This window comes from Leptopilina boulardi, unplaced genomic scaffold, assembly GCF_019393585.1.
Source record: "Leptopilina boulardi isolate dan_hultmark-lab unplaced genomic scaffold, ZJU_Lbou_2.1 LbouV2_38, whole genome shotgun sequence".
NCBI classification, from domain to species: domain Eukaryota; kingdom Metazoa; phylum Arthropoda; class Insecta; order Hymenoptera; family Figitidae; genus Leptopilina; species Leptopilina boulardi.
The window spans coordinates 4687191-4707751 of NW_026137951.1; the positions used below are offsets into that span (position 1 = coordinate 4687191).

General features: G+C 32.0%; 1 protein-coding gene across 1 annotated transcript; it reads left to right on the forward strand.

The window, feature by feature from the left end:
* The first annotated feature begins 480 nt into the window (after positions 1 to 480).
* LOC127288043 (uncharacterized) lies at positions 481 to 18951 on the forward strand. Its single transcript, XM_051315248.1, has 15 exons — positions 481 to 689; positions 6109 to 6237; positions 6424 to 6541; positions 6772 to 6905; positions 7007 to 7444; positions 7520 to 8320; positions 8477 to 8690; positions 9423 to 9530; positions 10256 to 10350; positions 11541 to 11607; positions 11694 to 12016; positions 12235 to 12367; positions 13926 to 14207; positions 14283 to 14402; positions 17771 to 18951. The coding sequence occupies exons 2-15, from the start codon at positions 6158 to 6160 to the stop codon at positions 17948 to 17950; spliced, it is 3093 nt and encodes a 1030-aa protein (XP_051171205.1). The 5' UTR covers positions 481 to 689; positions 6109 to 6157; the 3' UTR covers positions 17951 to 18951.
* Positions 18952 to 20561: the final 1610 nt, after the last annotated feature.

Sequence of the window (20561 nt, forward strand, 5' to 3'; positions counted from 1 at the left end):
CCTTGAATTTGGACCAAAAATGTCGAAATTACATGCTATTTCATACAAAAACTACAAAAAACGGGTTTTTTGCTCTTAAATTAAATTTTTGGGGTATTTGAGTGATTTAATATACACCATTCTTTTCAGTTTTTCAAGACGAACAAATTAGGGTAGGTCCGATTCAAAGTAATTTTATTTTTTGTAACACTATGTTATTAATATTATTGGAAATAAAATATTTAAATTATAAATAAATTTATATGTACAATATTCATTCATTTAATATTACCTCTTCCCTACTTAGATTTATTTTGGCTAAGTAAAATTATTAATTACAAAGCTCGTTTAGAGCTGTAAATAATGTTAGGTCGAGATCCACTTTCGCTTACGTTTGGCACCTTACCCTATATAATGTGAGTATATATATATATTTTAGATACACGGGGTGTTTAGAGTTTTTAGCGCCACCTGTCGGAGTCACAAGCACCCCTTAGTCCAGGCTCGTCTGTGTGGCGAGCGAGGGTCACTCAAAGCTCGTAAGCTTTGTGCTTGCGAAAATCGGGGCTGTAAAAACGATGACTCTAACCGAAAAGCTATTTGGGATTCTTGTCTCGCGAGTTAGTGCCGAGATAAAGGAAAAGAGTTTAAGATAACTCACATTGACTGTCAACCTGGACTAATTAATTTAATGGATTTTATCAAGTAGGGTAAGATATCATAACATACGTGTATCATATTATATGCTTGACAATTTCTTAATTTTAATTAAAGTTGATGATATTGCAATAATTATGTTCTTTGCTTTGCCTGTAAACATTTTTTTTTATATAATATTTAAATGTAGAGATATTGTGATGAACCTGAAAGTCGACCGACTGAATATGCTCGAGAAAGCACGGGTGGGATCGATAATTACGAAAAACGTGCTCAATGATTCCCTGTGCCTGCTGAACTGGTCAGATAACACCGCATTGTTTTACTTTTGTTTAAATTCCTGATTGTCCTCTCATATATAATGTATTTACACCCTAGTAAAAAGAAAGAATTGAACGATAGCGGTTTTTATATTGACCGTCGTTTTTTAAATTCAAGAAAAGGTGAATAGAAATGATTTCTTAATGCAGAAATTGTATTATGTTCGGGAAATTTTTTAGGCGTGAAAATAAAGGGAATTAATCTGTATAGTGCAGTATAAAGCAATAAATGTTTGCAATTAAAGTTAAAAAATAACTTTTATTAAGTGATGTATGATTATTATAATTATAACAAATTAAATGTAAATTTTAAGAAGAAAGATGTTGATCTATTTTGTCATCTGGAATTAGTCCAGCTAATTACCGAATTTTGCTCGATAAAGTAATAATGCAAATTAAATTATGTAAATTTTTATTTACTAAGGAGAACTAATTAAAATTTTAATATCATTATTATTATCATTTCTTATAAATAATAATATTTAAATTACAATTCATTCTCCTTAGTAATAATATAACTTTAGACAACTTAAATTATTAATTATTCTCACATGTAATTCTAAGAAAAAACACCAAAAATTTTTAGTTATTGGATTGACTTAATACTTTGGTATAAAAATGTTGTTCTGTATGAGAATAACATATCCCTAAAATATTAGCTTAAAAATAAATTATAAAAAGTAGTGAGAGTTGTTTATATACCCTGGCGGATTTTCTCAATCAATCTTTAAACTAATTTGATCAGGTTTCACTTAAGTTTGATTTAAAGCAAAATATTGCAACTAATTACTGTAGTTTGATGAAAAAAATGATAAATTAGTTGATTTGTGAAAAATATTTATTAAATTACATTTGAATTAATTAATGTGCATACTACTGCAAGTACGGTTTGTAAAACCATGACGTCAGGCAGACGTATTAACACATGAAGACTCTAAGGCAGTATTTCTAGTATTTTAAAGTTAATTTTTAGCAGAATTCGATAAATGAACATTTTTAATATCTTTTAGCAATTATGAAATAAATCATACCAAATTAAGTTAATATTGACAGTAATTATTTTAATAACTTTTAAACATTAGTGCTACTAGTTAGGACCCCTGCTAAAAATTCCGGACTGTTTATGGACTAATCTGGAATTAGTCCCAGTCAGGTTTATTGTCAAGCTTTTGTCATCCGGAATTAGTCCAGCTAAATCAGCGAAATTTGCTCGATTTGTGTAAGTAGTGAATCCGAAATTAATCAGGTCTAATCCGAAGCCAGTTTAATCAAACGTAACTAGTGAATGCACATTCTAGATTTACTGATTACACTGGCCGGATTAATTTAGGATTGAATAGAAGTAATTTTGCATTCTTTAGTTTTGTATGATTCGATTAATTTCGCATTTGACCGGATTTCCAATTTTCCCAAACGAGCAAATTGCGGATTTAGCTAGACTAATTCCGGATTAATTCAACATTCCAAAATATTAACCAAAATAGTAACTGTTGGTTAGATGGCAACATGTTCTTTACGCCGACAGTGAACAGTTCTTATAGAACTTGAAACTCATCTCAACTGTGAGAGAACTGCACCTGGCGGTATGAGTAGGAACTGTAATAAAAGCAGAAAAATCTAACTAAATCCAGATTGTAGTGGACTTAATACATACAGAATATCGGATATCAGACTCATTTCGGATTCAGATTTTTAAATGGACTGAATTTATATATAGATTGTACGAAAACAGTCCAAAAATGATATAAAATATTCCGAAATTATTGCGGTCAAAACAACAAATATGAGATAAGTCCTAATTAGTTCGAAACTTATATAAAATAAGTCCATAACAATTCGATTCTCGATCGATCAAAAAACTGAACCTAAAAAGAGTCCGGAATAATTCGGAGTCTGTATGTAAGAAATTCGGTATTAGATAACAACAATCCGGTCTTAATCTTGTATAACATCTTAATCCGAATTGAATTGAATAAAGATTTCAGATTATTACGGCCTCATGTCGGAATCATTTTTTTGGACAATACTGAATCCGGATTGTTGCATACTATTTGCGGATATTTTACATACAAATTCTGAATTATTCTGGACTCATTTTGGCTTGTTTTTTGATCTAACTAAAATCAAATTGTTGCGGGCTAAATGCGGATATATTTCATGTCAATTTCGGACTATTCTGAACTAATGTTGGATTTATCTTTTCATCCGGAATGATTGCTCATTAATACGGTTCCTTTTCGGATTGTTTTGTACAATTTCTGGACTAATCCGGATTGATCTGTCTGTATTTAATCTGAAGTAAGTCTAAAATTTTAACCAGGTTTCGAATTGTTCACAGTTTTTTTCTGTAATTACACGGGGGGAATTTACTAATTAAAAAAGTCTACACTTGACTCCCGATTACATTAATATTACACGTATTACCAATATTATTCCAATTATTACACTTATTACAAAATATTACTGTTTATTACAGAGGTATAACATATATTACTGAGCTGCATAGGACATACTTTAGACAATTTTATTTTAATTGTTACTAGTTTTATATTGTCTTTGGGATATATTGGACATAAAGAAGATTGTTTAATGCCAGTTCTGATGTTTCTTTTTAAAATAATTGTTATATTGATGTTACAAGCAATGTGTTTGTGATGTTTCGCTTTGTAAGTATCGCAAACTTTGAACGGTGACAGTGATACTTATGTATAAATGATGTGATGCTTTATTGTTCTATCTTTTGTCTGTTTCAAGTTTATTTATGCTACTATTTTTATATATTTTGCACTGAATACTGTGTGCAAAGTCTCGTGATAAAGTTGTAAACCATTAAGTGGTTTCTCGTTCTTTTTGTCTCCAGCGACGATGTCTTCAATCGATGAAAAAAATGGGAACAACTGTTAACACCAATTGACATTATTATAAATTATATATACTCTCTTTTCTAAATCGAAAATAATACTTCTAAAATAAGTTATATTGACTAATTTAACTGCGGCGATTCGTCTATTAAATTAATTAGTAGTTTCATATTACCAAATAGTCATTTACTACCCTAACTGCATCCGAATATTTAGGACACCCTACGGACGTTCTATGGCTATAGGGTTGCCCTTAGAAATAAGAATATACATATATAAGATATGAAAATTTCCAAATATTCCTAAGACGGATATCCTGAAATATCCGTTGGTGTGAGGGTAAGAATAAATTATGTCAAAATGGTTACTAAAAGATTTTAAAAAAGAATCGACGCTATAGAATCAGTTCCCTAACACCTGTGGTATGAACATTGGAAACTCTCTATGATTAAAAATTTTTCAATTTATAAACGCTGGTGATTTTCATATCCTACATTGTTTGTTACTCGTGCTACAAAATTATAACCTATCGTTTATTTAATTGTAAAATTAATAATTAAGTAAATAAATAGAATATTCTGGAAATATTTAATTTATGGCAGGCCATAAAGGCGAACCGTTTATTTATACAATTTACAGAGCGCCTGACTTCTCTAAAATATAGTTAATTGTTTATTAAAAGCCATATTTAGTAAAAAAGAAAGAAAATGAAATTCTAAATTAATGACCCGGCAGGCAATGGGTTCGTGAAAATTAACATATATTTTCAAAGAAATTGATAGAATTCAGTTGTTAGAAATATTGATAAATTTTATTTAATTAATGAAGCGAAACAAATTACTTGATAAATAGAAAGAAGAAGATTTAATTAATTCTCGTACTTATTTAAAATTTAATAAACAAAAATAATAATATTTAGTCAAAATCTACTGACTCCGCAACCAACCAATAGTGTTTCCTTACATCTTTTAAATTAAATTTTTCTTTTTCTTTAACATAGTCGGATAAATCGATTTACCAATTTCTTCTCGAATAAATTATTTCCAATTTCATAACAAACTTTCTTAACATTTTTATGACAAAAGAATAGTATGATTTTAAACTAATTCATTAAAAGTGAGTCAAAAACGTATCCTTCATTCTGGATGTTAGTAAGGTGAAGAAAGAGCGCTACTTAGCTGCTCGTTTGCTATGGTCCATTGGATTTTGCTCGCTAGAGGGCGCATTCTCATTTTTCCCTTGTTGCTTAATATACTGTTCCATCCTTGCATCTCTAATTTTATTGCCATTAAATAATACAGGCACACAAAAAATAAAAAGTTGTTTGGCCGAGACACTACACTAGTCTATTTTCATGTATTTTTTCACGCTGAATCCGAATCCGAAGTCAGAATTATCAAATTGGCTCTTATTTTTGAGATAAACTCAAAAAACTGCTCAGAAAGAAAAATAAAATCAAAAAGTTAAAAAATTTTTGAATGTCACTGCGATAGTGTAATTCCATGTATTTTTTGTCGCTGAATCCGAATCCAAAGTCAGAATTGTTAGATTCGCTCAAATTTTTGAGATAATTGCAAAAAAACACAAGTAACAAAAAACTCAAAATACTCAAAATCAGTTTTTTGGAATTATCTTCAAAATTTGAGCCAATCTGTCAATTCTGACATCGAATTCGGATTCAGCGTGAAAAAATACATGAAAATGCACTATCGTAATGTTTCGGCAAAAAAAAATTTCTTTGAGCTAAAATCGCCAAAAACTGATAAAAATTCTGAATTAGGGGCACAGATAATTTTTTTGCCGAAACACTACGATAGTGCATTTTCATGTATTTTTTCACGCTGAATCCGAATTCGAAGTCATAATTGACAGATTGGCTCAAATTTTGAAGATAATTCCAAAAAACTGATTTTGAGTATTTTGAGTTTTTTGTTACTTGTGTTTTTTTGCAATTATCTCAAAAATTTGAGCGAATCTAACAATTCTGACTTTGGATTCGGATTCAGCGACAAAAAATACATGGAATTACACTATCGCAGTGACATTCAAAAATTTTTTAACTTTTTGATTTTATTTTTCTTTCTGAGCAGTGTTTTGAGTTTATCTCAAAAATAAGAGCCAATCTGATAATTCTGACTTCGGATTCGGATTCAGCGTGAAAAAATACATAAAAATAGACTAGTGTAGTGTTTCGGCCAAACAACTTTTTATTTTTTGTGTGCCTGTGTAATCTTTAAGTTTTCATTTCCCTAAAAATAAATTACGAAAATATTTCCATTCTTGTGTTTCAGGATTAACACATAATTTTATATTTGTGATCGGAATCAAAATTTGAAAATAATGGGCTGGGTTCTTACCAGTGTAGGAGCTGCTTTAGCTATTATTCTTATTGCTGGTGTAGCGCTTGTACTCTGCAAAAAGTGAGTTTTGTATTTGAAGTATATCAGGTAATATTATCTTAAAGCGGATATAATTAATATTGTGGTAATATTGCCTAAATATTGTCATATAATATTTAGCCAATATTGGTTAGTATAGTCAGATTAAAATGTTTAAGTACTTTTCAAGCGCATTCATTAAATTCCGTTATATTTGATTTGCTGCAGAGCCCTTTACCTGAATAGATACTTCATTAGTTGGCAATGCGGAGTAAGAAATATTTGGAGCATTTGTGAAGAATGGAGGCAAAGATTATCATGGTTGTGGGCGCCGAGAGAAGAAAAGGTAAAGCTTTGACGAAAAGAAAAAATTTGTAACTTACAAAATTTTTTTAATTATTGTTAAAATATATGTTAACATAGTTATAGGTTAAGATTAGGTAGCGTCCATTATTTAGGAATTTTTTAATTTGTTTAAAATAAATTGGACTAATATTTGTAAATTTCAAACGGGCTGTAATTATTTTTTTAAGTTCCAGATAAAGCATTGAATATGATTTATTGTTATACTATTAGGTTGGTCTCGTGAAAGCACAGCACCCTACTGCTCAAGCTGTGCCAGGTATATATCGCAAAAATGGAAGTGCATCGCATCATTTATTACACAGTGACAGTGACCTCAAACTTGATGCTCAAGGATCGTTCACAAGGTTATTTTATGAAAACACAATTACAATATGTTATTTAATATTACTATTGGAATATTGAACGACGTGAAAAAATAATTAAAATGAATTTTTATCATTTATAGATTTGAAGCAGTCGACAGAGATCTTCATCCACCTTTGGGAACTGGAACTGCGATACCTCCGCAACCATTAAGACCAGCTCCACAACCGAGACCAATTTCTCGTCCTAGGCCTTCACCTCTTCATGCTACAAATACTATAGATTACCTCAGAATGCAAGAATCAAATCTTGGTCCGCTAACTCCTCCTCCCTTTATATCAAATGTTCCTCCCTCACATGCCACAGAGCCTTCCGTATTTCTCTTCCAAAATGAACATATTAATGGTTATGAAGAACAAATGAGATCAGAATTTGAGAATTACACTCCTTTTAAACCTAATGAGCAATGTAAAATAGCCTTTGACACATATGCGTGCAGAAATTTACCAGGCAACATTCAAATGGCTGTGTATGCAGTTCAAAATCAGTCTGACTTGAGGCCTACCAATTTTGATCACAGGTAATCGAATAGTCTTTAGTCGATAAAATCCTTTAAGATATTTATTTGCAACTGTAACTTAATTTTTTATTGTAGATATAATATTGATGTTCAAAAAGATCGGAGAAAAGAAGTATCAACTGTTGAAAATAGTACCTATAGACAATATGATCACGTTGATGAACCTGCAAAGATTAGATATAGTGTTGAAGGAGCACCAATTACAGAGCACGAGTTGAATTTGGAATATGATGATCACGATCATTTTTGTCGAGGACCACGGCCATATGGTAGTTATGATATAGTACAAAGAAATAATACAGCGCGGCAACATTTAAAAAACGACTCTAGAGGATTAAACAGTGATTTTGAGTCACAAAACTGTTCTAATAATACAACACAGCTGATCATGGATTCAATGTACAGGTCACAAAACGTTTCAAAGATTTTACAGAATGCTCAGGATTTATCTAACAACTTGACTCAGAAAATGAGCAAAATGCAAAGCATCGAGATGATTCCCTTTCGAAATAGCAAGACTATCGATAAGAATTCCCTTGGGAATTATAGTTTACAAAGTTGTCCTACGAAGTTACAAGGTTTACAACGAGTGTCACAGTACATTCAAAGTCTACCAGATCGATCTACCTATGAAATGACACATAACCAGCTCACCCATCACGAGCATGATGAACTTTTCTTAAATATTGAATCGTTGCCTTCACCGAATGAAGTCGTAGATAATGCTTCTAGTCCAGTGCCACCACCTGCTCCACCTGATCCATCGAATTCTGAATCAAGATTGAGAAAAAGAAGTCCCACCACTGGAGAAAGAATATTTAATGCTCTGAGATCGGTAACTTCGCAAAGTTACATCGACGCTTCAGAGTTCTATAAGTAAGCTGTTAGATAAATATATAAATTTTCCGCTAAAACTTACCAAATGTCCATTCTCTCTAATATTATACATTCTTTGTCAACAAGAAGCTACTTATAAGATATATATTTCTAAAGTGTCAAATCATTCCGTTAATTTTTTGTATATACTTTCAGCTCTGTTTTATCAACAGCACAACAGGTGCAAAATTTTCCATTTACATCTGACGATCATGATCAAGCTGTAAATACCGAAACTCTTGATTCTTTGGATCATATGCAAGACATAATTGATAGTCAAACTGAAGCAAATAGTAGTGACACTTTAAAACGAGGATCGGATCTTTACAGTCCTGAACTTAATTTGGAAGCACAAAGAACAGCACAAGAGGTACGACCTACTAACTGCCCCTACTAGTTATTGTAATTTAAATATTTCTTATTAAATTATCTGAATTAGCGGTGCTAATTTCTTGAGGTAAAAACAGAGAGGAGGATTAACAAAAATAGTTAAAAATTTATTTAATCAATTAAGACGTTGCTAGGGCTATATTTGACAATAAAATAATAATTGCATGTGAACGCCAGTTAATTTATTAATTAAAATTAACAAAAGACTATACAGGGAGGAAAATTGGTGAACCCAAGAATATAAAATATAAAAATAAAAGATTAAGGGACTTCTAGGAACACAAATTTATTATAAAATAAAATACATTAATCACTGACTTGAACAAAGATATAATATGATCAAATATCGACTCTTTCCGTACGCTGATATTTGATAATTTATTTCTCGAAATAACGTCAAAAAATATTTTCCCGTCTCACAATTCTTTTTTCTCCTATAAACAATCGTAAAAAATTTACGGCTTTGTAGAATGGTTTATTTTTATTTAAAGTAAACAAGAGTATCTTTTTAAACTACTTTTATCATAAAGGATGTCAGCGGATTTTTCAGGGAGGAAATTTAAAAAACATAATATTAATTACTGTTAGTAGGTCAAAGCATTAGTTGATATTAAGTGTAAGATACGAAGTATAATAACAGAAGCCATTGTAAGATATTGCTACATAGTCTTACATTATAGTAGAATTAAATAACACTAATATAATTTTACAGGTTTACAATAGTTTGCAAGATCCTCCGTCATCTCCATTGCTTCTTAGAGACTTAAGTCAAGATCAACATCCCTATTTAACAGATCCCAGCTTTACAAGAACATCAGAGGTTATTAATTATTTCTCAATATTTTTTACTGATGAGTGTCAAAGTCACCTCTTGAAGTTTAAATTCAAAGTTGAATCGCTTTACGTAAATGAAATAATTATAATTTCTATTATTACTTTTAACCCTACTGTTAATTCCCATAATATGGGACATCTCGTAAGAAGAATCTCATCAGTATCCATACAGGATTCCATATAGGATCCCATATGGGGTCGAAATTTGAAAAATAAAATTTGTGAATATCTCAAAAACGGTAAGAGATACGTAAAATCGGACAAAATTTTGAATTCATTTTATATAAAGCAAAAATATTTTGTGTTTAAAACCTAAAATATGTCTCATATTCTTTTTTTAAATAACTACTACATATTCCCATGTGGGATCCTATGTAAGATCTCATATAGAATTCTCATAAGATCTGATATAGTATCTCATATGAGAAACCATAAGTGATCTTATACGGGATCTCATACGGGAATTTACAATAGGGAAATAAGTTAATGCAGAATAATTATCGTACTTCTTAAGTATCGATATGTTCAATTAAAATAGATTAGCTCTTGAAACTGTTTTTGGATTTAATTTAATAGAATCTATCGATGTTTTTGGAGTACAGTGTTCAATCGGATTTTAAGTGAATTTAAAAAAATTATTTCTCAATCAGTGATTAATATTTTCTCCATGTTTTTATATAATCGTTTATAACCATTTTATTCCATTTTTAGGATATTTTTAATAGTTTAGAGCAAAGAAGAAAAAGTATGGAGAGGTTAAATGGTGTGCAGGAATATATTGAATTAGAAACAAATGAACTATCAAGGTAAAGATAAAAATTAATTGACAATTTAAGAATTTTATTTTTAAAAGTACACTATCTTTATTAGTCAGCAAACAGTTTGGACGAAAAGACAAATTCGAGATCAGTCCAGAGTAGTCCTGAATTGACATGAAATCAACCCATAATTAATCCGCAACAATATGAGTTTAGTTTGATCAAAAAACTTCATACAAAATCAATCCAGAGTAATCCGTAATTTGTATCTAAACTATCGACAAACAGGATATAAAAATCTGGTTTTAATACAATCAAAAAACTGAGTTCATAATAATATGATATCTTAATGTGACAAATACATATATGAATGAACTGCAATAAGTAAACAATAAGAATTACAATTTCAACCACGCGAGCGTTAGCGAGAGAGGAATATGACGCTAATTCTGTATTAATTTGCATGAATGCAGATTTAATCTGGTGAAAAATCCTAATCCGACATGATTCCGTCAAAATCCGAAATTAGTCTATGTACAAAGTCAGCAACAATGATGATTTTATACGTATACAAACTCCGGACTTTTGCGGACTCATTTTATATTAGGATGATGCACCATATTAAAACAAGATTATTTAAAAACTGATTATTGCGGACTTATTTCAAATTAAGTTTTTTTGATTGGCCTAAAATCGTATTGTTACGGAATCATTTCATAGATGTTTCGATTGCTAAAAGAACAATTTAAGTTTAACATTTCAAAACTTTTTTCTTTACAATGATTAAATCTAGTACGGGATTTAATTTGTTCTAATAAATCTAGCATATTATCTAAACCTAACTTGGCATTTGCTATAGTCTGTTGATCTAATTTTTGAGGTAATGTAATTAATTTATCTCTGAGATTTTCTATTTCAATTTTAATCGAATGGTAATGCGTAGCTGACATTAATAGTTACAATTTTGTTTAATGTTTATGTAGCTGCAAGATACAATCCCTTCTTTTCTAAAAACAATTTAAATGTTTTGGTCAAAAACTTATGCCGTTTTAAGTGGTTCTTTGAGCGAACGGCTGATATATTTTATTACACAAGAACAATAAAATAAATTCCCAAAATATATAGTTTTTTTTACACCTGTTTGCTGATAACTATCTAGAAGAATAGTAGTGTAGAATCATTTTTGAATCATTTTTTGTAGATCTAAATATAATGAAATAAATTAATTCACATTTTAGGAGGAAAAGTAGTCATGATCATTATGCAGCTTTGGAAGAAGTTCAAATGAAGCGACGATTGTCTCAGGTACATTATATTTCTATCTTGAGATGTAATTGACATTTCTTGCAGAGAGTGTTAAACTAAAAACTTATTTAATTTATTTTTAATAGAGTTTGGACGAATCGTATTTGGGATATATGGTGGGAGACTTCATGGACTTGGGACTTGGCATTCGACGTAGTTCCTTGCCTGAACCAGAACCTCCTCCTGATATAGCCACCCTTCAACGAGCAGTTAGTTTTGAAAGTGTTTGTTCTGATACGAGTGTAACTTTAGGAGATTTAGATGAAGCTCCAATTGTTGGTCACGTTTGTGTTGGACTGGAACATGAAAGGTGGAGCGGTCGAGGAGAAGGTGATCTAATTGTAAGCGTACTAGAAGCCAGAGACTTAGTTACTGCTGATGGTCAACCTGCACAGGATACTTTTGCTAGGCAAGTGTTAGAAATCAGAAAAATTATTTAATTAATTATTTAATCGTTGACTTTTGAAGTAGTTAATATTTTACATATTTGTCGAGACTCCAAGTTGTCTGTATCTTTTGCTTCTGTTTTTAGTTGCGGGATCATTAATTATATTTTAAAAGTAGTCTGCCAAGCCGCATGTAATTTAAAAATTCGAAAACATGATTTAATATTAAAATTTTTTTTAGGGTATGCTTATTACCAGATAGACAAACACATGTTCAAACAAGACTTTACCGAGGTTCTCCATCACCGAGTTATCAGGAGAAATTTATATTTTCTTTAGAAGGAGGTCCTGTGGGAAGAACACTTCTAGTAGAGGTAACTAAAACTATATAAAATAATTGTATTTAAGAAATCTTGAGAAGGAATGTTTGTCTACAAATTTTATTATTAATCATATGGTATGGTGCAAAACAAATGTTTAAAATATTCTTGTTTTTCACCAAGCCGAAGCTGATGTGAATTTCGAAATATAAAGTAATTTTTTCTTGAATGAATTTAATAAATATTATTTGTAACAAACTTTATTCTTGTGAATAATACTTATTAGAGTATCCTCTAATTTTGATCAGGAGATCTCCCCTTTTTGTAGGCCTTGCGCCTACGACCTGCGTGTGGCTAACGACCGGATTTACTTCCACCAAATTATTGCGATCTCCATTAAGGCCTGAGCAGAATAGAAACGTAACCGGAATCGTAATCGCAAACGGAAGAATGAGTTAGAGAAGGACAAACAATATGTCTATCTTTCTCTAACTCATTCTTCCGGTTGCGATTGCGGTTAAGATTCTGGTTACGTTTCTATTCTGCTCAGGCCTTTATCTGCTAGGGCGTACTTTCTCTTCGCCTCACTGACAAAATTTTGAAGAATCTTAAGTCTGTCCTTAATATTAATGTTGAAATTCTTCTAGATTTCGCAAGACTTTATCACCTTGGCGATCTCCTCTTCGATCCTCTGAAGACACTCAGCTTTCTCTTGCCTAAGCTTTAAACACTTCTTGCGTTCTTCTTCAATTGTCACTTTATCTAAATCAGACGGAATCAAACTTTTTCTGCTGCTGATACTAGAAACGCTTGCTTTTCTACCTCCAAGTCTCTCCAAATGGATCTGGGGAACCTTAAGAAACTGGGTACCCCCATGGTCCATCCTCTTTGTGGCATTGAATACTGCAGTAACCAAGGTGTTCAATACTGCAGCACTGTTGTCACTGGATTTCGACGTTGGGAAGCCAACTTGCACACTTTCAGCAGCGCCGGCACTGGGGTATCCCTTTTCTGCACCGAAAACGTCCTTATTTAGTCGTTTGCTTTCCATATATCTTTTTCTCCTTACCTTACATCTTAGTTTTTGGATGTCCTTTAGTGAAAAGCCCCACCACCACGATAAGGTCTATCAAGAATTTACATCACCTTTGTCATCTTTCAACGACATCTTTTCTCGTTTCTTTGAAACGAAACTTTTACGTTTTCTTATCATTTAGGCTGTTGTAGTTCTCTTGTTCTAGAAAGCTTGCTGGATTTTTTCTTAGCATACAGAAATCCTGTCTTTCCTTTGCCAATAGATCTATTAATGAAATCCGCCGAAGAACTAGAACTGCACTCATTGAAACTGTTATATCTCCGTTTACGGAGAGCAGGTTTTCCAAGATGCCACAATTTTTTTATGCCTTAGTTTTTTAAAATTTATTTTTTTTAATTTATCAAGAGTTTTAAAGGGACCCTAAGACCGCTTCAATTTATCAAGTGTCGACTGTATTTCCAGTTAAAATTCATAAAAAGTTTTGGGATATCCGTTTGGATTTGAATGTCCCGTGTTTCATTGAATAATAATTATATTTTCCGTACAACTCTTTATAAATCTTTGTTTATTTTTCAGATTTTTACGTTAGAAATGGGATTGGCGGGAGAGGCGTATCTTTTAGGAGAGTCAAATCTAAGATTAGGACCAGCTCCTAGACCACCTGCTACTACGTGGTTGCCGCTTATAAGTCCTGCATTACCTGTTCCACAATTAGGAGAGCTTTTGTTCTCCTTAAGTTATCTACCTACAGCAGAACGACTAACTCTCGTCGTTGTGAAAGCAAGAAATCTTCGAGGAACTGGAACTTTGGATGTAACAAAAGCGGGCGATATAATACCTGGTGATTTTTTTGTAAAGGTAATACAATGATTTTGATATGAAGAATTTTAAGTTATTTTGTGTAAATTATTTTAAAAATATATATTTTTTCAGGTATATTTATTGCAAGAAGGAAAAAAAGTACATAAAAAGAGAACATCAATCAAAAAAGGAGAAAAGAGTCCTATTTTCAATGAGGCAATCATTTTTAGTGTGCCCGCACATGCTTTGCAGGTGAGTTTGAATTATTTTTGAAAAGTAAACCAATTATCAATTGCAGTCTTTATGTATTTGAATGCTCTGTAATTCGCAAAACTGTACTACTCTAGTAATTCTCTTCAATAGTTTAATTCATCATATTTTATCGATTAACTTTAATATTTTGCATTTCATCGAATCTTAACTATATTCGGTTAGAATTCAGTTAGTATAATCCATCGGGGTCTATTTAAACTTGCTTACTAATCCTTAATCAAGCTTGGAATTTTGAGGCTTTAATAGCTATTACATTCAAGTTTTATATCCTTGCCCGCATTGTTCTACTATTGCTTAACCAATTTTTGCCAAGCCGTAACCAAATCTGATGAAACTTACATCCATCATCAATTCTCACCTGAGAAATAATTAATAATACCAAGGTAAGAAGCGACAATCAGTTCAAGCTTGCTTAGGTTTGGTTGATACTTGCTTAATATTTTTAATTAAGTCTTAGTGAAAAAAAGCAAAGCGAAAATGTAACAGCGATTTAAGTCTGAAGCTTCAATCTTGATTCAAAATTGCTGTCTCAAGGCTAGGTGTTTAATCTAGAACCAAACCTCAATCAATTGTTAGTTCGATTTTTTCAATATATGCCGTGATTTAGAAGATTATTATATATTTCCGATATTCAGCGAATTTTGTCTGCGTAATTATTTCAATAAACTTTGTAACGCGGAACATGTGCTCAGTGAAAAATTCCACTTAATCGACTCTACAAAAAATGGCGACGATGGCAGGAACATAATCTAAGTTGTTGAACTCGAGACTAAGAATTCAACAACAACATCCAAAGATCCGTTTAGTATTTATTAGGAAATAAATCCCAGGCGCCATGTATATAAACTACCCGAATCTTTGAAAATAACCACAAATTATGAGCTTCCTGGACTAGCTCGAAAAACCGAATTATTGAATTTCACTAATCACCATTTTTCAGGGTCGACAAGTACACTTCTCACACGGGAGAGAGAAGGACACACAACATTATATTTTTAATAAATAACATCACTAAACGACCAATTGAATTTACTTATTTATTCAATATATATTTGAATTATTTAATCAAGAATCTAAACCTGGAGAAGACTGTAGTCGGTTGGTATTTTTTTTACGAGGGAAGTTGAAAATCTGCATAACCCTTAGTATCCAAGGCAGATACCTGGAGCCCGGTGCTCCGAGGTTATGTGGGGATGACCATTCTTGTTCTGGTCGACCCACTAAAAAACCACATTCTTGAGCTGGACTAATCCTCACACTACGGAACTGCCGTCAAGCTTTAAACTTCGTAGGTTAAGGTCCCTGGGATCTCGCTATCGCGACCTTTGCTGCTGCCGATTTTACAGGCCTACTTGGCTTTGTTTCTTGCGAGAGTCTTCTTGGCTTCCTCGAGGACTGACCAAAAGACTCTGCATGCTCCACTTCCAGCGACGTGGTTGAGAGGAACCTTGTCGCCGGATTTCGCTTTGCACGAAAAGCAACTAGGGCTGCTTTTACAATCTACAAACTTATGATCCGCTTTTCCGCACTTAAAGCACACAGCGGATGTGTCTGCTTCTTTGCTAGATGGCCGTAACATAGGTATCGGTGACACCGGACGACCATGACTCTGTTTCTTATTTGGCAGCACATAAAGCCAATCTTTATGCGCCCCAATTCCTCCAGTCTGGCAGCCTCTTCTTGGTCGGTGACAACAACTGCAAGCTTCATCCCTCGCTTGTTGGGTCCTAAGACAGTCACCTTCCAGCTTCCTGGCTTTCCGATTTCTGCTTCATGGGTAAGGATATCCAGGTCGCGGATCTCGAGTGTAACCTTTCGATCCCCCGTCTGCACCTTACCCATGCTGCCAACAGCCTTGATCACCTCGGCGGTAAAAGCTACCTTGTCTGAGTCACCTCCGACCCTGATCAAGAGGTCTCCCTTATGAGTGGGTCTTGCCACTAAGACTCTCGTGTGGCTGATGTGAGGGTTAACTTCCTAGCGGAGCTTTCCCAATACATCAGCATACGTCTTACCTCAAACGACTCGGATAACCACTGTTGATCCTCTCAAATTCTTCGTCTTGTTGGACGGCTTCGGTGCCTTCGTTACCTCCACATTCTTCCTCAATGGAGGTGCTTCCTCGTTTTTCTTTTTTATTTCGGCTTTTGTCTCTTCCGGACAACCGGTACTTCGTTTCTTCTTTTGCGTCTGCATGACCGCGCGTCGAAGACGTTTCTCATGGATACGCTCTCTCTTGTTGCTTCAGTCCTCTTGGTTGCATGTGCATAGCCGATTAACGGTCTTCTGGATGTCGCAAGATTTCATATTCTTGACAAGCTCCTCTTCGATCCTCAGAAGGAACTCAGATTCTTCCTTTCTCAAACTGACGCAAATTTCGCGTTCCTCTTTTATGGCCTTCGTTGTCTAGGTCAGACGGAATCAAACTTCTTCCGCTGCTTACACTCGAAACGCTTGAAGCACTTCCTGTTCTATTTCCAAGTCTTTCCAAACGAACCTGGGGAACCTTAAGAAACTGGGAGCCTCTATGGTCCTTCCTCCTTGTGGCATTGAATGATGCAGCACCCAAGGTGTCCAATACTGCAGCACTGTTGTCACTGAATTTCGACGCTGGGAAGCCAATAGTCGGTTAGTATTGGAAAGATACCAAGCTCGAACTGGAGAGCCAGTTAATTGTCGTCCCGTCTTGGCTGATTGCTGTCTCGCGCCTGCACCCTTTATTCTGCGTCTTTGGGTTGACAGCTATTAAGATTGGCTAAACTTCAATATGCGATCACCTACTTCGGACAACCATTTTCCTTTATGTCTTTCTTTAATTAACACGATAGAAAGAGAAACAAAATAAAGACCAAAATGTTTGACAAAGTAGGTAAAAGTCACTAGACTGCCAATCCTAATACTCCCAGATAGGCTACATTGGATTGTGAATTTCGCTATCACGCTTTCCAAAAAACATGACAATGTATAGAGTATATGAAATGATTCTCGTTGTGGCTTTTCCACTTACCAACAGGCAATACCATATTAACGTTTTATATTGTATACAAAGTAAATTTCCTAAGTGTGGAATCTCATTCTCAATTCTAGAAAATTATACAAATTACAGTGTTTCATTTTTAACAAAAATAAACATAATTATAAGTTTTGAGTTCGGGCTTGGCTCATTTAATAATTGTAATTATTTAATTTCTCGCGTAATTATTTTAAATTCTGTTTCGGCGAAACACTTGGAAGTGTGTTTATATTTAAGTAACTAAAAACAACGTTACAACGTTTTATTAATAATTAAAATTAATGTTGCAATACAATATGTCAATATAGTAATGAAATGCATTAAAATTATTCAGACCGTTCAGTTAAGGCTGACTGTAGCGGAAGTAACAGGAGATCAAGGCACAAATGGGAAATTTTCTGTTGGTCACGTTATCGTGGGATCAACAACATCTGGAAGAGCATTGGCACACTGGCGACAAATGTTAGCAGCTCTGAGACGTCCAGTTGCTATGTGGCATCCTCTCCGAAAATAAACATTTTCCTAAATTTATTACTATAATAAAGTACTAGTGCTCTTGTCTGTGACAATTTACAAAATTGCTCCCAATCTATTACTTTTCTGAGGAATTTCTTGATTTGAAAGTACTTTAATTGAAAATTGATAATTTTTAACAATAATGATTAAAGTTCAAAGTTGATCTGATAATTTTTATTATATTTTTCACCACTATTATTTATCCTCGTTATTCCGTAAAGAATTAACATAATCGAAGAGTATTATCTACGATCAATATATGAGGTATTCCCTGTAAAAAAAGTTAGCAAAAAAATAAAATTCTATTTATTTTGATTTTTATTATATTATTTTCAAAGAATTTTATTTTTCGGGTGTTTCTTTTTCCAGAAAATGCGTCATATGTATATGTACTTTTTAATATTCAATTTTTACGGAAAAACGATAAACAATTATATTTTACTATTTAAGTAATTTGAATTACAAGCCACAAGTTTCGATGTTAACAATCATAGACTGAAAATTAATTAATAAACCTGTATAAAAAAATAAGAGTTAGTGGCGAAATGAATGGTTAATAAAAAATAAACTATATATATTTAAGAAATATTAAAAAGATTCGTAAAGTTAATAATTTAATTTTTTTTTGACTAATTGCGCGGTCACAGTTTTTGCATGCAAAGTCTATGAAAAAGTTGATTGGTTGGATTTAATAAAAAAAACTAGTTTTTCTACTGGAAGTAACCAATCAAGATCTGCATAAATGCTTGCAGTGCTCTGACCGCACTTTAAAGTTGCGTTACAAAAAGATAATTATTTTTTATAATAGAAAAATAGGAGGGTAAAATTCGTTCGCCCAAGTAGCACGTAATATTACTGTAATATTAAAAATGTAAAATTATTTTTTCGATTTTGAAAGATAGGTAAAAGTAAAAAACTTTTATTTAAGACAATGTTTCGGTAGCCAGGTTCGCTACCATCATAAATATATATATATATATATATATATATATATATAAGATAAATAAATAATTACCAAACATTTTTTTAAAGTAACTAATTGTAAATCAATTAATAAAGTATTTTACTTTTACCTATCTTCAAGTTGAAAAAAATAATTTTGGATAAATATACTATTATTAAAGAGAAAATTCTACTACTATAATATTAAAACAAATATTAATAGTTTTTTTCACGAAGAAAGCACGAAAGCAAGAAATTGAACCCCGAACTTTAGATACACAAATCGAGAGTTCTTACCAACATGCTAAACTTATAATGTATTTAAGTTTGTGATTCTAGGTGAATAATTCTAACAGCCTGTAATATTACAATAATATTATCATCAGGTGGACATTTTAATATTACGTGTTACTTGGGAATCTTATTATTATTGTTTATTTTTAAAAGGTATTCAAAAGTGATGTAATTACTTACATTAAAATTTCACAAGAAAATGACTGACCGTTCTTGGAGTTAAACAATTCGCAACAGTATCTCAGTAATTAAAACACTTTATGCTAATATAAATTATAAGTCTAATATAAATTTTGTCGCTTTTTATTAAAAAAAAATTATATGTTTTGAAATTATGTGTGTTTTATTATTTTATGAGTGATGTATTAAATAAAATGCGCTGAGAATTCAAATTGCAAAAATGGTCAATCAATTTCGCTTAAAAAAATAATTGCGTTAACAAAAGTACCACTCTCAAACACTTTTAAGTATACTTGCTATAAACCTATCATAAGCAAAAAATTTATAAACTTTTAAAATGCAAGAAAGTGTTTTAATGAATCTTTTTTATCTTATACCACAGTAATGGGGCATTTCACAGAAGAAAGCCCTGATCGAGAATTGATTTTGCAATTTGTGAGTATTCAGGATTCTAAATAAGTGTGCCGTGTATTATTGCAAAATTTCAATTATTTTACAAGTTATGTGCAACTAAACAGTTACGATACTTTTTTCAAGAATTTCTAACTCGTAAATTATTGATTGAAGTAAAAATTGTTGTTAATAACAGTTGTAGGGATTAGATGGAAATTTAATAATATTATCATCATTATTTTATTTAATTATATATATATTCAAGTTGGGATTCACATCAAGTAATATTTTCGAGCGGAATTTTATTCTAGGATAATTATTTATTCAAGGAATAAAGTTTATTAGCAACTACTAAATAGAAGCATTAATGACTTTAGGATGATTTATATTTTTGTAACTTGAATAAAACTGGAACTTTTTAGACTTTATTGGAACTTGAACTCGAAAAAGAATCTTGAATAGAATCGTTTAGAACTTGTAAAAGAATCTTGAATGGATTTGTTTACGATTTGTAGAGAATCTAAGAATTGACTCTTTAGATTTTTCTTCAACATGAGCTATACGTACAGATACATTTAGTAATCCCAAAAACTTTTCCGTGTACACACTTAATGAAATATATACAAAATTTATTCTCGACCATTGTGTCCTTCCGTGAAACGCCCCTGATGGCACAAATTATTTTATTATAAAATCTTCAGCATATAATAAAATTAATGTAATATAAGTGTCGATACATCTACGTTTGAAATTAATTGTTTATAACTAACTTTTGTAATTAATGTTTCTAAACAATTCAT